Genomic DNA, 21,335 nt, shown 5'->3' with positions numbered 1-21,335 from the left:
TTTTTGGTTGTGAATGTGGAAGTTCAAATTTAATGTTCCTTTAATAAGGAAGCTCAGTATGTATTTTTTTTTCATCTTTTATGTTTTTGCAGGGCAATTTTATTTTGGATTGTTAATAATTTAATGAAATAAAAATGTTGTTTTTCTACTTATACTTTCATTTATTCACTTTACACACCCGCTATTTCCTAATGGGACTGGAGTGTATCCAAGTTAGCACTGGGAAGAAGACAGGGAAACACCGGGGCAAGAATTTGTCCATCGCAGTGCCCACACACACAAACACTCACACACTTTTAATACCAATTGGTAAGTTAGGGCATCCATTATTTTTCCCACGCTTACTTTGAATCTGAGCATGCAATTCCTACTTTGACTCAAGCTGAGAAATTGAGATTGGATTTGGCAAATCTCAGCATCTTTATTTTCCATTTCAGTATGCAGACTTTTTTTTTCCTCCCTTGTTCTCCCCAATTGCACCCAGCCAATCACCCCACTCTTCCGAGCCGTCCAGGTCGCTGCTCCACCTCCTCTGCCGATCCGGGGAGGGCTGCAGACTACCACATGCCTCCTCCGATACATGTGGAGTCGCCACCCACTTCTTTTCACCTGACAGGAGTTTCACCAGGGGGACGTAGCACGTGGGAGGATCATGCTATTCCCCCCAGTTCCCCCTCCTCCCTGAACAGGGGCCCCGACCGACTAGAGGAGGCACTAGTGCAGTAACCAGGACAAATACCCACATCCGGCTTCCCACCTGCAGACACGGCCAATTGTGTCTGTAGGAACGCCCGACCAAGCCGGAAGTAATACGGGGATTCGAACCAGTGATTCCCGTGTTGGTAGGCAATGGAGTAGAGCGCTACGCTACCCGGACGCCCAAGTATGCAGACTTTGCACCATTTTAAACATGCATTTCATCCTAACAAATGAAGGTTACAATCTCTAGGTAAAACCTGTTGTGTTCGAGCCAGAGTTGTGCTTCATTTTCCTTTGATGGTCATCAGTATCTTCCAAATCGTTGCATACATAATGATTTCCAATGAGTCATCAATAGTGTCATGACAGAAACTATATCTTGCCGTTGTTTCATTTCACATAATGCTGCGACCTGGATAGCCTCCGTTTCCATATGTTTTCCTCAAAGTGGTCATCCTACCAAAAACAACACTGGATACTGGAGTCGGTTTGATCCCTTTTTAATTTATTTATTTGTTTCTTTAAATGTCATGTTAAGTGGCTGGTCATGTTTATTACAGGTACAGTAATGAAGGTCTTGAGTTTTAATTTACATTCATTCACAGGACCCATGCGAAAAACATGTCATGCCCAAGTATACACCACTCTTTTCCAAGCATACAGACACAAAGAGTAAGGAGGGACTCGTGCTACAGACCATATACATGCTCTTCAACACGAGAAACCTTTGGGAAAGGGACATTTTGAACAGCACAAGTGGTAGTACTAAGCTATTCTTCTATCGACACATCATCAAAAACTTGCCGTCACTTCCTGTTAAACCATCTAAAGGTACCCTGGGATCCTTCACAACCTCAGTTATTTAGCACCTTTATGAAATTGTGTACGTATGTTTTGAAGATCCACATGACACAAACACTGTTCATTGTGGTTTTTTTGTTTGTTGTTGTTTTGTTTTTTTTAGTTTTAAGAATGCTGCTGGTTGAGCTTGCTGTTTTAAAATGTCAGTATTATTGGATGTGCCTTTGCAGATATTTAGAAAGCAAGCCATATCTCGAGACGGCGGTCCTGCAGACCTAGAATTACACCAGACCACAGGCAGAGGGTCAAAAGCCCATGATGCCTTTTACTGTTGATGCACTGACATGAGGGCTGGATTCAGAGCTGTCTGCATGCTTTTCAAGATGAATGACGGTGCTTGACAGATTATACACCCGGATGGAGAACTCTCAATGCCCTATTCATGACAATAGCAACTACATACCACCACTTTAAGAACCAATGAAAAACTGAAACAACATTAGAAATGCAAATGCAACCGTTCTTTATTGCAACTGGGTGGACGCTGTTGTGAAAAAATAAATACTTGAAGGTTAATCTTCTTTTTTAACCGCAGTTGACAGGCAACCGTAGGCCCTAATAACACACACACACGCGCACATACAAGCACACACACCGATCAACATCACATTTCAAGACTGGACACTTAATTACAACGTAGACATGGGAGACAGAGAGTGAGAAGTCCAATTAAAAGTAAACAGATTTCGACCAAATGGTCCTAACAATACAAGTAAAATCAGTTAGAGTGATTAACAAAACATTCCTAAAATCAAAACAGGTTCATATACACACACAGGGTTGAGAAAACGATAGACAAAAGTAAGACAAGACAGAGAACCGCTTTTAAGCAAAAACAAAAAACAAAACAAGCAGACCCAGTCTTTCACGCCAAACAAGTGGTGGTGTCAGAGATCAAGTTGGACTTGCGACCAGCCTTCACATTCAAATATCCTGGGTCTGATTTCAGTCTCACCACCCTGGTTAGAAAAGCGATCATGGACGCAGATACAGGGGGCGGTACATGTGAGTGGGTTCAAAGACACACTGGAGATGAGCCTGACACTCAGACACTCAGCACAACAACTGCAGGGGGCCACAGATTGTGTCGCTATTGACCAGCCGAAATGGGGGAGGCAGGGAGGGGTCAATTTTGGTTGGGTTGACCAGAGTTATAGCATACAATTAGAATGTTATCGGAGGTAAAGGGAGAAGTGAGTTGACAAGAATTCCTCTTATTTCTTCTTTTTTTCCCTCGCTTTTAGTCCCTCGTTCTTGACATCTGCTCTTGGTCTTGTTCTCGGAAGGGGGGGTTGCAGAAAGGGACCTCAGCGTTTGGCCGGAGAAGCACTTCTGCTTCCCTATTTAACAGAGGAAGAATGATGAAGTTAATGGCATGGGAATGACAACCGGTCAGGTCACTGTGCACATGTAAGGAAGTCAGGCAGGTTAGTGCAGCTTGTGGAGCCTTTTTCACAATCCAGTGCAAAGCAGGTTCTACTGTATATGTTTTGTAAAAGTTACATCATGCATCCTTCAAGTACAGTAGAAAGAAAAGGAAATGTGAACAAAAAATGAAACACTTCAATAGACCACCAGTTTTATCGCACAATGCCGCACGGACCGAGGCAGTTTCTTTGTTTTTTCTCAAAACCAAATTTTTTTTAATGCCCCATGTTTAAAGGGGCATTAAACCACTGCGCCACCCATCAGAAACCAAATAAAGCAGTTTCATGTAGGAACTATTTTCTTAGACCGAACTACACCTACATGAAGCTGTTCACAGCAAGGTCTGGATTATTTTGAGTAACCGGGTCAAGATTTCTGGAAAGAGATGTTGCTGTTCAAGTTTTCAAATATATATTTTTTTGCCGCTTTGAGTAACACAAGCCGAGTGACATCCAGTTACATTGTATTCAAGAGAAGGCAGACATCTCTACAGCCGATATCTCCAAAATTCGGCAACTCGCACCAAAAAGATCTAGATGGATAAATAGCACTACAGGATAAACATGTATTTTTTATTCTAGGGTGAACTGTCCTTTTAAGACAAATGTTCTGAGAATCGATTGCCCTATTTCGCTTGCTGAGGTCAAATAGTGGGAAGGGGAAAGGAGTATGAATGGCAAAAAAGATTATACAAATTATACAAATCTGCACCAAATGTTTGTGGAAAATGACTGGAAAAGGGAATAATCGTCCGCGGTGGCGTAGCGGTCTAAGCATCGGCTTGGTGTCGATGCAGTTGCCCACTGGGGACTGGGGTTCGCGCCCCGGTCTCGTCAGATCCGACTATGGCCGGACTCGAAGAAGCAGCAATCATTGGCAACGCTGTCTTCGGGAGGGGGGCGGAGTCGGCTTGTGTTCGTCATGTGAATGCGTCTCTGTGTGTGTCGGAAAAACAGTGGTTCGGCTTGGATTCGCCTTGTCACGAAAGTGGGGAGGCGCTTTCCTTCGAGACTGCCGGCCGGAGAGATGCAGTTGGCGAACGCATGCAATGCGAGGGTGGGTGTTTGAATTAAAATAGGGATCAATTGGCCACTAAATTGGGAGAAAAAAGGGAAAAATCAGAAATAAATTTATAAAAAAAAAGGAAAAGGGAATAATCTGTGTAGCGTAAAGCCATTGAGTTTGCCTGAAAATGTAAAGCTGCAGAAAGCAGCCTTTGTTCTGAGGCTTCTTAAAGCCGTTTGAGTTTAAATTCATTATCTGTCAGCAAACAATCAAACAAAAATAATAATAATAATAAATACACAGCAAGAGCTCTGAATAGAAATCCCAAGATGGAAGGAAACAAAGTGTGTGAAACAGAAAAGGAAAAAAGTATGTTGAGATATGGCTTCAAACTCATTTCCATTTGGATTGGGATGCATGACTGTGTGCAGAGGAGTGGTTTTAACGCTATCCTGATTAAGCTCAGAATTTATTTACAAGCAGCGCAGAAGTTAACTGTTTCTTTACTCTTGTGTGTCTTATTGCGTAACAAGCTAACAAGCCTCCCGCCTCTATAAATCATGATAAGCCCCCCCCCCCCAGAAACGACTTTGTCTCCACTTAATTACGATGCCGGATAATCAGCAGTTCAGATAGGTTGGTTTGGCTAATAGAAAAAAAAGTGGGAAACTGGCTGAGCATGACAGATACCGCTCTCCATGACCTCTAAATACAAACAAAGCAAGGTGTTTCTCTGGTAACCTGAGAGAGAGCGAGAGAGAGAGAGAGAGAGAGAGAGAGACTTCCCCCCACATGGTAAACATATCCTCTGCAAGCTGGTGTAAATGCAGTACAGTAAGCAAAATGTCACCCAGAAGCCAGCGTTGGGTAAAACTGCTGAAGTGAAAGACTGAATGGATGATAGTTAAACTATTTGTGACAGGTTCGCTAGTCTGAAACCTCCAGAGAGCTTCAAAGGCTGTGACTCTGCTGATGGCTTCTTCTTTTTTTTTTTTGGAGGCTTTCTGGGATCTTGGATTTCTGGCTGTATAGGTCATTTTTGAGATACTGGGTGTTCAAAACTGCATGATGGGGGTGGGGGTGGGGGGTTGAAATAAATAATACTTGGGTGAGGTGATAAGCCATCTGTCATCACCAGCACCCGTGGGCTCCACTGAGAACCAACGTTTTGTTTGTTTTCCTGTTCAAACATCTAGCTAATGCAGATGGTGTCTCCAACTCTTTCATTTTTTTCCCCTAAAAACCTCAGAGGACGGCTTACAATTTTACTATTTGGATCTTAGTCTCATTCTGTCTCACTCGCTCAATAATGTGTTTTTTCTTTCTTTCTTTGTTCCTTTTTCTTTCTGTTTCTTTTTTCTTTCTCTCATCATCACACATACACACACACGTGTGTGTGTGTGTGTGTGTAATATACATATACATATGTATATCATGTATACATATAAATATGTATATAATATACATATACAGTATATTGACACAAAAAAAAACAGACACGCACATTTTTGTATGTCAACATACTGTCCTTCCAAAAGGTGAAAAGAGTAAGGGTAATTTCATTGTCAAAAAGTTGATGCATCCTCAGTGTAATGTCAGTGACATACTAGATATGTTTCATTTAAAAATCCATTACCATGCATCTCGGTGTTGGAAATTTTGTCCCTGTGTCTCTCACGATTCTTCAAATTATTTGACAAGTGAATTGAAGTAGAGAAGCGGTAATTCTTATTCCAAAACAGCATTTGATTTGAGAAAAGTCTCCAGAGGAAATATTTGTGCCAGCCATAATGGACATAGCCATTAGAGGCATAATAGGCTTATCCATTATTTTTGCGGTCATCCAGTGGGTACAGCTATTAGATGTTAACTCTCATATGAAATATTACGACTTCTCTCCAAAACTAAAAGCACATTGTTCTTTCCATAATGAGATTATAAGACTTATAGTGGTCATGCAAACCCTTTATTTCCCATAAAGCAATTACAGCATGTTAGCATAGCCTGTTGGATCCATATCAGGAGCCTACTGGACCCAGTACCATCAGCATTATATATATGTATATATGTATATGTGCTATTAATCCAGAAAGCTAGCAGCATGTAGCATGCCCTGTAATCACCCTTTCTTTCTAAAGCGTCTAATAATGGTGCTGCCGGTGCAGTGGTAATAGGATTAGGCTGTCTTCTAAGCGTGAGTAAATTTGGAGTGAGTAAAACAGAAGTATCCCCACTGTCACATTATCAGTTACTCACTCTGCCTGTGATCTCATCACTGGAGCAAGAGAGGGAAGCAAGAAAATTGATTAGAGGAGGGGAAGAAAACGTCATTTTCTAGCCAAAGTGACTTTCAGGAACGAGAGAAGAATCCATTTTACACAATGTTGAGCGGAGACAAATTCGAGAGAAAAAAGTGCCAAAAGAACTTTGAAAGTGTTGGTTGGGCAGCTTGGCCAGTTTTACCATTTTGAAGATCTTAGTCAGGGTGCCTTTGCCGTCGCCTCCGCTGGCCTTCTTGGCTCTAGCAGACTGTGACTTCTGATCGCCCTAGAAAAAAGGTGAAACATGGGGGGTTTAGCATGTACAAAGGGACCCGTGGGAATGTGTGGGACAGGATTTTAGGATGAGATTTGCCATGCCTATGGATTGGATTCAGATTTATTTTCATTCCACTGAAGGGGGAAAAGACAGTTTAGAAGAGCTGGGCTATCCTTAGAATATGGTTTGGACTGAAAGTACAAACTGAGCCCTGCTGCAAATTACATATCTAATCTCACAAGATTTGTTGGATGGTTCTCATCCCCTCCTTTTTCAGTATTAAGACATTTCTCATCTTTGCATTGGTGGCCCTCTGTACTTCACAAGAGGATGGAAATAGGTAGAGGTTAAAGTCAGATTCCACTCAAACATATATGAGACTGATGTGACACAGGGTGCATATTTGTGTGTGTATATTGGAGGGTAAATGCCAGCTCAAGATCCCTTTCCTTTTAGGAACACTCGGAGGGGGGTGTCTTTTCCTTATTACCCCCCGCCACCCACAGCCTTCTGCTGCTTGATGACTCAGAACGGCCACAACTCATACAACACACAGAAAACAAGACCATGTACTAACCCAGAATGAAGTTCAGTCTAACGGACAAGTTGATAATGAAGAGAAAGTGTAATCACTTCTAGAGACATAAAAAAGCAGGAAATGACTGTGGAATTATGAAAATGCAATATGGGTGAGAACACTAGATAACTTAAGGCCGCAGAGCTGCAAAATTTCAATGAAGTATGTGACGATGGGCTTAGAATTTTAAGGAAAATGAGAGTTATTGTTCATGTGCATGTAGATTACAGGGTGCTGAAGTTGTAGATGGTAGCTAAATGGAAATTAAAGATGAGCTATTCGTCTCCAGTCACAGATGTCATGCTCTAGTGCTATTTGAGGGGGATGGATGGCCTCATTTTAATGATTCCTTTTATGTTAAACACTTAAGAGCGCATGACTTGGATAGCAAGTGCCCCATCATTTCCAGCGGGCATGACACCTCAAGTTTTTCGTTCGGTTTTCAAACCACCTACCAGGCCTATCTTGGCTGCTAGTTCCCTCCACTGGACATGTAAGAAACAGAGAGAGGGGAAAAAACAGGGATAGAGGAAAAGGACAGAGATAAATGTGCATCTTACTCAGAGCAAAGGCAGGATGGAAAGGAGAGGAGGCAGGAATGTGGAGGATCCATCCGGGGAGAGCCGTGGGCAGGGGGGGGCAGGAACAGGTACGGGGTGAGGGGAAAGTATGCAGCAGGGGCAAGACAAGAGAAGAGCGAGGCAGATGCTCGCATTGGAGAGAGCACAAGTTCAGTTATGTTGAGAGCACAATATGACTAGAAAGCCATATAGGCATACGTTACTAGACAGAATGTGAACAAAATATTCAGCAGGAATCTGTTCACAATGGACCAAATTTTGTCCAATTCTGTATGGTTTAAAGTAACATTACAGGAGGTGTGGCTTTGGCCATTTCTTAGAAACCTCAAAGAGGGGGTATTATGGAAAAAACAAATTGTCAAGTCTTGCAGGTGGATTTTGACATTAGCAGAGAGTACAAATTTCAAGCTTTCACAGCACTTAAAGTGCAAATAAACCCTATAACACCTTTGTTTGAGTTTGCTAGCATGTAAAGGTTAAAAACATGGCAGGCTGGTCTTGGGAATCTGTTATGTTAGCATAGCAGGATAAACACAGCTACAGGTAATAACTTTAATAATGGCTCTGTTAGATGGAGGTGTGGCAATGAGCAAGCACTGACAGTTATTGACTGTTGGCTCGATGTCTAATCTAAATCAAACAGATTCATCATTAATGTTATTATCTGCAACTTTTTATCCTGCTATGCCTACATCACTTTGACCCAAGATCAGCCCAGCACATCCATGTATTATGTAGATGGTTTTTCACTAACTCACAAAAATGGTATATGGTTTATTTGCTTTTTATCATATCTCTGTTCAGTAAGATTTTTTTTTTTGTATGTGTGTGTGTATGTGTGACCAACTCACTCCACTTGAACAAGCCATTGAGAATTGCCCCTTGGAGTGATGTCACACGTGGAAAAATCAACCCAGATTTTGCATGAGGCCTCCAATGTTGAGAGCAAGGTATCCTCTGACTGAGCAGCTATTATTTTTGTCGTGGAAGGGGGCGGGGCCAGTAATACTGCCAGCCAATCAGAGTTTTGGCATGTGAATAATGTCTCTTTTTTTTAACATTTATTTCTGATTTTTCCCCTTTTTCCTCCCAATTTAGTGGCCAATCGATCCCTATTTCAGTTCAAACACCCAGCCCCGTACTGCATGCGTTCGCTAACTGCATCTCTCCGGCCGGCAGTCTCGAAGGAGACGCCTCGCCACTACCGTGACAAGGCGAATCCAGGCCGTACCATTGCTTTTTCCGACACACAGAGACGCATTCATGTGACGAACACAAGCCGACTCCGCCCCCTCCCGAAGACAGCGTTGCCAATTATTGCCGCTTCATCGAGTCCGGCCATAAATGTCATTATTATGATAATGCACCCGCCCAGCCCCATACAGCCTGTTTCATTAGAGGTGAAAATGACTCCAACGACTTTTGATGAAACCAGACAACGTCAAAGTTCGTAGACATACAGTAGTTATACCAACTTGTCAAAACTGTGGATAATACCTCCTCTTTAAGATTTTTCTTTATGAGATAAAGGACTTGGTTTTCTAATATCTATATAAATGTAAATCTTAATCAGGAAAAAAAGACTCACCCTAGACTTGGGAGGGGCAGGTGACACCTGAAGGAGGAGTTAATCACAGAGAATGAAAGACTTCTGACATGACACAGTTAGTCTAGACAAATCAAGCTGAGGAATATTGCAGACGAGCCGAGCAACAAACAAGACAAAACAGAGAGAGCATTGTAGAGGAAGAAGACAGCTAGTAACTCACAATCGTTCGGAAGAAATGCACCACGGCGTTCTCCGCACCACGCTTGCGGGGGGAGGCTGCGGAAGCTTTCTGGGGTGCTGGAGACAAGGCCCCACGGAAAGAGCCCTAGAGAGCAAGGAAAGAGAAAGGAAAGGATGCAACATGTGTTAGACAGATACTTCATGTGAATCCACCTCTGTGTCTCTTTCTTATAATAGTCCAAAGGGTCAGCTCAGCGGCTCCTGGGTGTTTTCGCCTTCCTTTTCCCATCAGGAGACACGCAGCAGGGCATCCTTGGTCCTCGCTGCTGAGGGCTCTTTGTTTTCTCTGGAGAGGACACAGACTGAATCGTAAACGTTAGTCTTAACACCCTGGGATAAGTTGACCTCCGGTTTAGTTCTGGTGAGCTGTCCTGTTAGCTACTGCAAGTAGTTTGTCCTATTTAAATGGTCATCAGTAAGGATGTAGGATACAGTTTTTTTTTTGTGCTGATATCGATGATGATATCTATATTTTTCATTTCATTGCAATCTCACCTCGTGTCTTAGTCTCCAGGAGTGGAGTTTATCTGTATTATACTGTAACTGTGCTGCTTGGTGCAGATGCAGACATGTGAAAAAAAAACTGCTTTATTATTATGTTACCTGTCCTGATTTTACTACATGTATGTAACATGTCTGTGAATGTTCTCATTCATCCAGGTCATAGTTATCCAAAGGAATTGAATCAAGTGCAACTGGACTTGGTATATATCCGTGAAGACATTTCGCCTCTCATCCAAGAGGCTTCCTCAGTTCGTGCCTTTCTGACTGACTATGTATGTAACATTTATTTGTGCAGAACACTGTCAAACATCTTTGCTCTTACATTTCTCTACAACAGGTCGCTCCTTAGAACTTCTGTGTAAAATGTGACTATCACACTGTGGCTTCAAGTGAAAACTATTTGTTGTAAATATTAAAAGAGGGAAATCTGCTCTACTCAGTCTTCACTAAAGGTTTTTAGAAATGCACATCGAGTTAGATATCAACATTAGAAATAGGCTACGAATGGTCACGTTAAGGCAGAAGTAGCCCACACTGCAGACATTTCTTTGCAGGCCTGTAATGCCGCCAGTCTTCGTCGATGCCTGTCCTTGGTGTTGCCCCATAATGAATGCGTTATCATATTGCTGCGATATATCGGGCCTGATTTTGATATCTGTCCTGGGCAATTATTGGCCGAAACCGATGAGCTGACCAATATATCGTGCAGCCCTAGTCATCAGTCCAGACATCCAAAACACCACCATCCTACACTTTCAAGCCTCATGCCACACACACACACACACACACACACACACACACACACACACACACACACACACACACACACATATATATATATATATATTTGTAACACTTCTCTGAAACATCCTAAAACATATATAATTATATTTTGAGTGCCCTAAAATGTCTGCAATGAACAAAGCTGTCTTTATTTGTATGCTTTATGGCCAAATTATAAATATATATATGCTAATCACTGGAATCGATAATGTTTCTGTTCTGAGCCAAGCTTATTAAAGGGTATTTTAAGGGTTAGCGATGAATAAGGTCAATGTCTCAGTAGCCTTAAGTTTAGCTTGAGTGAAGCTGAAAACAGTCTGACACAAGGTACAGGGGCTAGTTAAGTAAATAACATGAAATAATTCTTACATTGCCGAAATTCACATTAATAAAGTAAATTTGTTCTCTATTGGTATCCATTGTTTATGTGGCCAACGAGCATCTAATGGGGGGAAAAATATGCATTTCTCCCTCCAACACTTTCTATGACCCCATTCCTGTCAGACATGGCCTTTGATTTGCTTCCATTATCAAAAAGTTTTGGGAAGTCAAAGGTAATGTTATTACTTGGCATTGTAAATGTAACGGGCTCCATTATGTGTCACAGTCTCCGTCTTTTAAGCCGTTGATGAAAATAGAGCCACCAACAATTTACGCCACCTCGGGGGAGAAAATGCACAAGGATGCCACAGAGAGAAAAAAATCCACTTTCCGTTTAGAAAATAGAGAGGGGATGAATTCATGTGTACAAGTAATGACCTGTAGTACTACCGATACATGATGGAGCAGCGGAAATGCAAAAAAAACTAAGTTGTTCTATTCTTGGGTTGTGGTTATGTCAGCTAGTATTACCTCCACTGTGTAGCTCACCCAAACAATGCCAGTGCTTCATTAGAGAATCCTGCAGCTTAATAGTGTCCCATTTCCAATGGTACATGAAACAAGTGACATCTCTGTGAGTGTGTGTGTGTGTGTGTGTGTTCTGCAGTGGGAATCTGAAAACATGAGCGTGCAGAGTGGAAGCCTGAAATGAAAGGGGAAGTGAATAGTGAATAGGTGGTGTGCAGACACAGATGGTCAGCAGAGCGCCTGAGAAAGGCGGAGAGACAGGAAGGACAGATGAGATGGGGACTAAAAGCCAATAATGTGAATTTGAATTTCAGGGTTTTTTTGCTTTGATGTTAAGTAGCTGCATCCGCTCTCCTCTCACTCCTCTTCATTGAAAGATCTTCTTCTTCTTTTTTTTGTGGCTTTTTCTGCCTTTATTTGATAGCGATAGTAGAGAGATGGGAGAGAGAGGGGATGACATGCAGCAAAGGATCTGGGCCAGATTTAAACCCAGGCAGCTGTGGTAAGGACTCAGCCTTATGTGGTACCCACTGTACCAGGTCAGCCACCACGGCGCCCTTCTCTCTCTCCTCCTCTTTGCTCTGTTCCACTCTGACCTTTAAGACAGAGAGATCCGAAGGAAACGTCGTCATGACAGAGACACCGAATACTTTTGTGCACTCTCTTTTCTTTCTTTAAGCTCCCATAGCAGAGATGCAAGAGCAGACTTTTGGATTTTATCAGCAGCTGTTAGTGTCTACAGTCATCGCTGGGCTGTCTCATCACATTCTTCTTAGTTTCAAAAGGTTGTGGAACTTGTCACTTTCTCTGTTCCCCCCTGAACCGTGTCCTTTCAGGACAACAGGGCTCCCTGTTTGATGCTTGAAGAGGGAAGCACATGCGCGTGTCTTTGAGAGAGACAGAGAGAGATGAGAGAGATGGAAAGAGTGTGATGGAGAGAGATGTAGAGGGAGAGGGAGAGATGAGAGAGAGATGGAAAGAGCTGAAGAGAGACGGATTGAGAGAGAGATGGAAAGAGATAGAGCGAGAGAGATGGAAAGAGAGAAGGCGAGTGAGGGATGAGAGATGGAAAGAAAGAGGGAGAGACAGACGGAAAGATGGTGAGAAAGGGATGAGAGAGTGATGGAAAGAGAGGGAGAAATGGAGAGAGATGGGAAGAGAGGGAGATGTAGAGAGGGAGATGTAGAGAGGAAGAGGAACTTCCTCACATGCAAGCAGCCATGACATGAACCGAATATCTTAAAAGTGATTTTTTCTATGAAACATACTTATAATAATAATAATAATAATAATAATCTCTCCCTTCTCTCAATCTCTCAATGCATAAAAGTTGAAAAGTAAATTGCTGGGCTTCTCTCAGTCTGTCACTTGTACATAATCTGTCATGCTCATTGACAGGGCAAGCACCAGCAGTTTTCCTGGTGAAGTTGGAAGATGGGCCTAATTTAGCTAGAACAGAGGTTCTCAAATAAGTCCTCAGGTACCACCAGCACTGCTAACTTTTTATTGTACCAGGTGGGTCATTCCATTCACCTGTTGTGCCAGCTCTAAAGCCTTCCTGACTTGAGGGTGAAATAACTGGAACAAGAGGTGAATACTATGAACTACCCGACAGAATTGAAAACCTGAGGGGCGTCTGGGTGGCATAGCAGTCTATTCCGTTGCCTACCAACACAGGGATTGGCGGTTCAAATCCCCGTGTAACCTCCGGCTTGGTCGGGTGTCCGTCCTTACAGACACAATTAGCCATGTCTGGGGGTGGGAAGCTGGATGTGGGTATGTGTCCTGGTCACTGCACTAGCACCTCCTCTGGTCAGTCGGGGCCCCTGTTCAGGGGGGAGGAGGAACTGGGGGAATAGCGTGATTCCCCCCACGTGCTACATCCCCCTGGTGAAACTCCTCACTGTCAGGTGAAAAGAAGCGGCTGGCAACTCCACACGTATCAAGGAGACATGTGGTAGTCTGCAGCCCTGCCCGGATCGGCAGAGGGGGTGGAGCAGCGACCGGGACGGCTCGGAAGAGTGGGGTAATTGGCTGGATACAATTGGAGAGAAAAGGGGTGGAAAATCAAAAAATAAAGAAAAAAGAAAAAGAATAGAAAACCGGAGAACCTGATTGAGAACCTCTGCTGTAGCCTAGCAGGTCTGTCTTCCCATTTTGCACTTTTGCGCTCAATCATCCACCACTGCCACTGAGGTTTTGATTGTTACTAGCAAGTAACCAAGTGGATTTATTTATTTATTCACGGACAGAAGATGTCCAGTTTTTGACCCGTAGCAGATGGAGTTCTTATGCTCTTTTTATTTTATTCACTGTCTGCATGAAAGGGACTGAAGGCCTACTCAAAACTGTCTCTTTTGCAACAAAAAAAAAGTGCTCATGAAAAACAAACGTTTGTTCAAATTATAGAACCATGGGCACAAATAGCAGCCTCGCCAGCAAGAAACCAATAAGCCAGCATAAGCAGCTTGCTTTCAGCTCCACATGGCACTCAGCTGTCAGTAGGAATAAGGAAAGTAAGCCTCTCTGAAGAAGGGACGAATGAGATCATTATGTGTGCCGTTGCTAAAACTGATGGAAACCGTGAACGTGTTTAGCTAGTGGTAAAAATTCTGAATTTTGGTTATAAAGCTTAAATGTAGACATGAAAACATTGGCAATATTTGCATTTAATCTTTGTGATTGACAGGTAACATGCACACCCATCTGTTTTATTTGTGACTATTGAATAAAGAACTGCTCCGTCCACAGCACATCATTTTCAATTTTACATTAAATTAGAAAACAAATATGTCATAATTGAGTGTTTTCACTTTTGCATAAATATTTCAATAAGCAAGTTACCCTTATTTGTTTAGGCTGTCAGGATGCTCTTGTTCAAATGCAAACTAAAGAAGGAATATTAGAAGAGATTGATATCTTATGTATGAACTTCAAATGAGCCTGCCCTTGGAATGACATCCATTTCTAATCGGGTCGCCATTGCAACATCACTGGAGAACTGCAACTATTCATATTTACACTGATCTCAGGCCTTAAGCTTTAGGGGATGTAAAACAGGGATCTCTGTACTTATGAAAGTATGGATTTCACATTCCTGTTGCATGTCTCAGGTAAATGGGAAAACCAAGCCGCAAGCAACCTGTGACCTTCTGTGTGGTCTAGATGTAAAAAATGGGAACAATTAATGTTGGTAAACCATATTTTATGTGTGGAACTCATAAACAAACACTGAGGACCCATTAACAACAGCAAATCTCTTCTTTGAGAGGGAATAAGATCCTATTTGTTTCCCTTTTTACCCATACATTAGGCTATTTTATCTGATGCTTACAAAAGCAAACCCAGATAATCATGTAATAATGTGTGTTACAGCATGTAGGGGGAGCTAAACAGTGCCGTAGTTTCACTTTTCATTAAACCTTATCATTAAGAGGACTGAAAGTTTGCTGATGACTCCATGATATTTTTGCACCAGTCTCGTTGATGGAAACCTGGTTCATTGCATCCTCGTGGCTCAGTTTAACATTTCGCCCTCGTCTCTGTACCGTATGGTAATCTTGGCATTAGAAAGAAGACTTGGGCAGAAATTCTCATGGTCACCAGTGAGATAATAGAAGCAAAGCTCAGCTGCATATTCAACAGGCATTTGATAAACAAAGCAAATGCCAACATCTGCCTCTGCTTGATACCTCACCATCGGTGTTTGAGGTACTAGCTTAAGGCCATTGGCTCAGCCTTTTAGCAGTCATGGAAAAACTCATTTGTTCCCATTGCTCTGATGGAGAGAGGCCAGGAGTATTCAGCAGTCATTGCATTTTAATAATAATAATGGATATAGGGCTTTAGCTAGACGCACAAAGTGCTTCACATTGAAGGGAGTAACTCAGTTCAACCACCACCAATGTGTAGCAACCACCTGGGTGATGTACGGCAGCCATTTTGCACCAGAATGCTCACCACACATCAGCTTAAAGTGGAGAAGGAGGAGTCATTGAGCCAATTACATGAGGGGATGATTAAGTGGCACAGTGGTTAAAACGGTCGCCTAACAGCAAGAAGGTCCTTGCTTCGATCCCCGGGGTAGTCCAACCTTGGGGGGGTCATCCCGGGTCGTCCTCTGTGTGGAGTTCGTATGTTCTCCCCGTGTCTGCGTGGGTTTCCTCCAGGGGCTCCGGTTTCCTCCCACAGTCCAAAGACATGTAGGTCAGGTGAATCGGCCATACTAAATTGTCCTAGGTATGAGTGTGTGTGTGTGTGTTTGTGTGTGTGGGCCCTGTGTGATGGCCTGGCGGCCTGTCCAGGGTGTCTCCCCACCTGCCACCCAATAACTGCTGGGATAGGCTCCAGCATCCCCGCGACCCTGAGAGCAGGATAAGCGGTTCGTATAATGGATGGATGATTAGGTGGCCAGATGGAGAGAGCCAGGTTGGGGGTTTTGCCAGGACACCGGGCAACCCTCTACTCTTTGCAATACGTGCCATGGGACCTTTAATGACCACAGTGAGTCAGCACCTCGGTTTTAACGTCTCATCCGAAGGACGGCATCTCCTACTGTACAATGTCCATGTCACTGCACGGGGGCATTGGGATTTGATATTTGTTTTTTAATTAGGACCAGAGGGAAGACTGCCACCTACTGGCCCACCAACACCACTTCCGGCAGCAGCTCAAAGTTTTCCCGGGAGGTCTCCCGTCCAAGTACTAGCCAAGCCCACATTTGCTTCGCTTCTGTCATTTGGCAGAGCCAGGGTACATGTTGGTATGGCTGCATCACTGGCTGGTTATGGCGGTGACAGTTATAATGAGGATAATGAGTCTTTTGGCACACAGACACCTTGTGTTGGTACATGTCTGTTTGTGTTACCTATTCAAAGTTTTTTTTTTTTGTAATTTGCTTGCTGTAAAACCAACTGCCCACTGGAATGAAGCTTAAATCTGAATCTCAATTCATGCCATAGCTCTTCTCAATTTTAAGCTTTGGAAGAGTTGCAAAAATGCAAACTATTGTTGATGGAAATTAACATTTAATTACAAAACATTTATTGCAAAGGTGAGGCAATGACACCTGTATATATCAGTGAGATCAGGCATCCGTTGTTCGGCTGTTAGCACAATAGTTAAAAATGCACAATATTCTCTAAACAGATATAGCTTAGCCAAACGGGACACATCAAACCCACCATGCATCCAAACATAACCAGGAGAGCGCTGGGATTGTTAAAAAGTTTTAATCAAGCAAATAATTGAAATCATCCAAAAGCTTAACAGGATCAGGTTAGGAACAGTTCACTGGTCACAAGAGTTCACAGGAAATACAAATGGTCACAAGCATTAGCAGGAGATCTTGGAGCATTACAAAAATGGGAGCTCAGTAATGTTCCAGTCTTAAACACACATATGATGCACACTGACAGGAGAAAAGACGTGAACCTGAGATGTGAGAGGAAACCTCCTCCATCCAAGACACTGGGTGCACTCCTACTAAAGTGTAACGTATGTTTTGGTTTTCCTGACAGAGCCTGAATCTCGACGGTCTCCTCCTCCGTCCTGCATTACATGGCCGATTCCCTCAGACGTTTCAAAATGTACTACTCAAATCCAGACCGTCAACTGTTATTCTTTGTTAGGGGTTTAAAGATAAGCTTGAATACCTAACATTCAAGATCAAACATATTCCCTCCCATCTAGTACAACATAATCCCTAGGAATATTGGTAAACAGGAACACCGTTAGTATTCACATGCAGCTACTTTGCATTTGTTTCACGCCCTGAGGTGCCTCTGTTGAATGACGGTATGTCTTATTTGGTCCCATCTCATTTTCGGTGACTCACAAATAAAGATAATAAACTGCCTCGACTTCAGCAAGGCCTGAATGTAGCAAAATTGGCACCAAATATCCCAGCCGCTCCAATAAGTTCATGTCAAATCAGAAAATGAGGACAAACTAATAATGAGGGATCAATGGGTGTGATTGGCTCCGTTCATGCGTAATTCAGTGATTATTTTAAGCTTACCATCAGGGGAAATAGGTCAGCATCAGCTCAAACAAACATTCACAACCGAGGGCAATGAAAAGTACAAAACGAATATAATAGTGTTCCACACAAGACTGGCCCATCTAATACTGCAGTCTACGGTTAAAACGTGCATGACATTTGAAGGAAATCTGCGTACGCGATAGGCTGTTTAATACAGATCCGGTCCGAAAACACCCGTCTCTCTGCATATCTAGCACATCTGGAAACTACAGCAGAGCGTTTCACTATGGCAGATCATTTTCTGCATCAGGCAACAGAGGTGGGGCAGACCTGTCAGTAATATACTTGAGATATTAACACTTAATTGAAGGCAAACCGTTGGTGAAAATATAAATAAATGTCCAATAACATTTTCCTGGAATAGACATATAGTAATCTTTTTATACGTGACAAGTGGCCTGAATAAAGAGAACCTGAAACACTGCAGCAGTTAGTAAAAAAAAAAAAGAAGAAAAAGTCACATTAAAGTACAGCCTCTCAAAACTTGTTCATGTCATAGCAGTGCTCCGAAACAAAGAAAGAAGAAGAAAAAAAAACCATAATACCTGATCAATAGAACATAATGTAAAGAGAAGATTTTTGGTGCACAACATATTTATCCTGTATAAAACACCTCTTTGTGGTTGAGATAAAGCTTAGGAAATTACACATTTGTAATATGTCCAGTAATAATTTATTTAACTTTGCAATTGCTAACCAAATCAGTCTGCAAGCACTTATTCTACACGGCTGAGAATGTTAGACAGAGCTTCTAATGGAAAACCGTAGAGACCTTGTAGAACCTGATAATGTAATAAATTCCCAATAATGTAATAACCCCGATAATGTAATAAAAATCTGCTCTTGAGTCCATTGAAAATGCAATAAAACCTGATAATGTAATAACTTCCTGATAATGTAATAAAGTGCATTTCAGTGATACAGTGGTTGTGAAAAACGGATAAACAGGTCAAAAGTTAATAAACATTCATGCATGTCCAACTTTGACCTGTTGGTGGCGCTATAGCTCTGGCGCTAGAGTTGCCAACACAGTATCACCACTTGAACCCATTAATAGGCGGTTTGCTGTGAAATTATTACAATATTGGGGAATTATTACATTATAAGGACCTGCAAAATGAAGGCTAACCTGATCATGTAATAACCTCCTGTTAATGCAATACTTTATTACATTATCGGTAAAAAGTTTATTACATTATCGGGAAATGCACTTTATTACATTATCAGGAAGTTATTACATTATCAGGTTTTATTGCATTTTCAATGGCCTCAAGTGCATTTTTTTATTACATTATCGGGGATTTATTACATTATCAGGTTCTACAGACCTTCACCATAAAACCTCTATCCATCGTGCCTCGCTAAGCTTTTTGGAAGGAAGGCTGTTAAATGTACAGACTGACTTATCTCGTATCTTTAAAAGTTAGTAAGTAACATGCATTAGGAAGTCCTCCAGCCCGTTGGGACAACACTAACAGGCTCAGCGATTCAGCATCAGCACCCTGCAGACTAACGCACTACGCCATGCACGCTCAGCAAATGCACTGTCGCTTGGTGACTGAGGATATTTCTATCAAATTTGTCTTGCATTCTGCAGCCTCGTTGTATTTCATATAATCTCGAGCTAATTGCCACTAGATAATACACATCATGCGATTTTTGATCGTGGAATAATGTGATCACAGACCGACTAACGGAGAGCATCCTGTTCATGCACCCAGCCCGCTGTATGTCCACGAAAGGCGTACCGCGGTGCTTCCCTCTCATCAACTCATCAGCTCATCAAAAGAAGCCCACAGCAAAGCAGGCTGAGCTGTCAGGCTAATCGCTCGTACCTCTCCACAAATCACGCCACAACAGTTATACTGCTCTTAAATCAAGCCAAAGAATCTCTCTATATAAATCTGCATTTACATCCAAAGAGCAAACGCAACAAATTCGCCACCAAAACTCCCAAATCTCTCTCTGGTAAAGTACCTGAAACAGCTTTCATTGACTCCAGTTTGACATAAATCCCACACATGTAGTAAACATGTTGAGATCACACAGCACTAGCAACAGGGAGAAAACAATTAAACAATTCCACCATCCACCTGCTCACACAGTAGCCGCATGTATAAATGGGTATAATTTAACTTAAATGAATAATGCGGCAGATAATGTCAGTACCATACAAATCATGGAACAGAATAAACAAACTACAAAATGTTTCTATTATGTGATGACTTAGTCACAGCCTCGTCAGAGGATCGGAAACACAAACCCCACCCAAAGCCATTATCCAGTGTAGTTGCGGAAAAACTATGACGCCATTTTTAGAACCCTGATCTTCGGATGACGTCAACTTTTGGCATATCAATAAGAAACAGTGAAACCAACACATTTGATATATTTTTTTGTGATTTCTGTATATATTAATTACTCCATCAGCAACTTTTTTTGTGAACATTCTATAAAAGAACCATAACTCAAAAGCGGTTCTGAACTCAAAACTAAAGAACAGAAAGGGACAGCAAAAGCGGAATACATTTCTGCTATGAACTCTCCTTTCCTCCTCTCACCTTGCTCTTCCTCTTCTTGTCCCCGCCGAAGAACGTTCCGATCTGATCCAGGAGGGTAGGGTTCTTCTTCCTGCGGCCCAGCCCGAAGGCCGCCTGCGCAGAGCTGCTCGCAGATGCCATGGTGGTAATAGTTTGGGTCGGTTGTTCTTGGGATTCGCTGAACGTGAGTTTCTTGCCTCTCAGGCAAAGAGAGCCAAGGATGGAGGAGGGGAAAAAAGAGAAAGGAGAGGAAAAAGGAAGAAGAAAAAAAAAGCTACGCTATTCTAAGTCCTGTTCAGCACCCTCCGAGCCACTCTCCGACCCAACTCCACTGTGCTCCTGAATGGTCTGCAGCTCATCTGATTCGGAGGGGCGGTCTTTGAAGGTGTTGTCCTCGCGGCCCGGGGCATCTCGGGAGAAGAGGCGGACCAGGTGGGGGCGTGGCGTGGCGGCATCAGGGTCAGCTGTGCTGGCGGGGTTCCAGGAGTCGTGGGGGCCCTCAGTGCCTGTGGAGTCTGTCACCGCCGGCTTCTCCGAGATGCAGCCATTGTTCTGGTTCACATCTGCCTCACCCAAGCCTGCGCAGAAACAACAAGGGTTATCTATGGGCTAGGGCCTGCATGGCACACAACGGGGTCCAGCACCACAATGGGCTCTTTTGATATGGCCCTTCCCTTCCTGCCCCTGCAGACCCGAGCAGAGCTAGCATCCCTGTTCTCACTGTCTTAAACATGACCTGCTGGACAGGTCAAGATAAAGATGTCAGAGAGAGAGAGAGAGAAAAAAAATCACACTGTAAGCTGTTTCTATTCATACTTTTTGCCATCCCTTACATTACTTCCAATGCTTTTTTTTTTAAAATATAAGTTAAATATAGCACACAGTACTATAACTGTGCTCATTCATATGGCAGCTTGATTTAAGTAATATATCCATCCATCCATTTTCTAAGCCGCTTATCCTGTTCTCAGGGTCGCGGGGATGCTGGAGCCTATCCCAGCAGTCCTTGGGTAGCAGGTGGGGAGACACCCTGGACAGGCCGCCAGTTTATCATAGGGCCAACACACACACACATATTCACACCTAGGGACAATTTAGTACAGCCGATTCACCTGACCTACATGTCTTTGGACTGTGG

At 42.7% G+C, this 21,335-nt stretch overlaps 2 protein-coding genes across 3 annotated transcripts in view; both read right to left on the bottom strand.

Moving 5' to 3' along the window:
* Positions 1–1,188: 1,188 nt before the first annotated feature.
* LOC130117778 (myelin basic protein-like) lies at positions 1,189–20,477 on the bottom strand. Of its 2 annotated transcripts, XM_056286000.1 has the most exons (5): positions 20,219–20,477; positions 9,459–9,563; positions 6,457–6,540; positions 6,250–6,268; positions 1,189–2,900 (listed from the first exon to the last, which is right to left on the bottom strand). In XM_056286000.1, the coding sequence occupies exons 1-4, from the start codon at positions 20,336–20,338 to the stop codon at positions 6,266–6,268; spliced, it is 312 nt and encodes a 103-aa protein (XP_056141975.1). In that variant the 5' UTR covers positions 20,339–20,477; the 3' UTR covers positions 1,189–2,900; positions 6,250–6,265. The 2 variants fall into 2 exon arrangements, with proteins under 2 accessions (XP_056141975.1, XP_056141974.1); XM_056285999.1 differs by lacking the exon at positions 6,250–6,268.
* Positions 20,387–21,335, bottom strand: part of mbpb (myelin basic protein b) — an 80,505-nt gene continuing 79,556 nt past the window's right edge. Inside the window, exon 4 of the mRNA XM_056285998.1 lies at positions 20,387–20,775. Coding sequence (XP_056141973.1) covers positions 20,477–20,775 — 299 coding nt within the window. The 3' untranslated portion in view covers positions 20,387–20,476. The remainder of the gene's footprint in view (positions 20,776–21,335) is intronic.

This window comes from Lampris incognitus, chromosome 9, assembly GCF_029633865.1.
Source record: "Lampris incognitus isolate fLamInc1 chromosome 9, fLamInc1.hap2, whole genome shotgun sequence".
NCBI classification, from domain to species: Eukaryota; Metazoa; Chordata; class Actinopteri; order Lampriformes; family Lampridae; genus Lampris; species Lampris incognitus.
The sequence above is the reverse complement of the archived record's forward strand: the minus strand, read 5'-3'. Positions and strand labels throughout refer to the sequence as shown.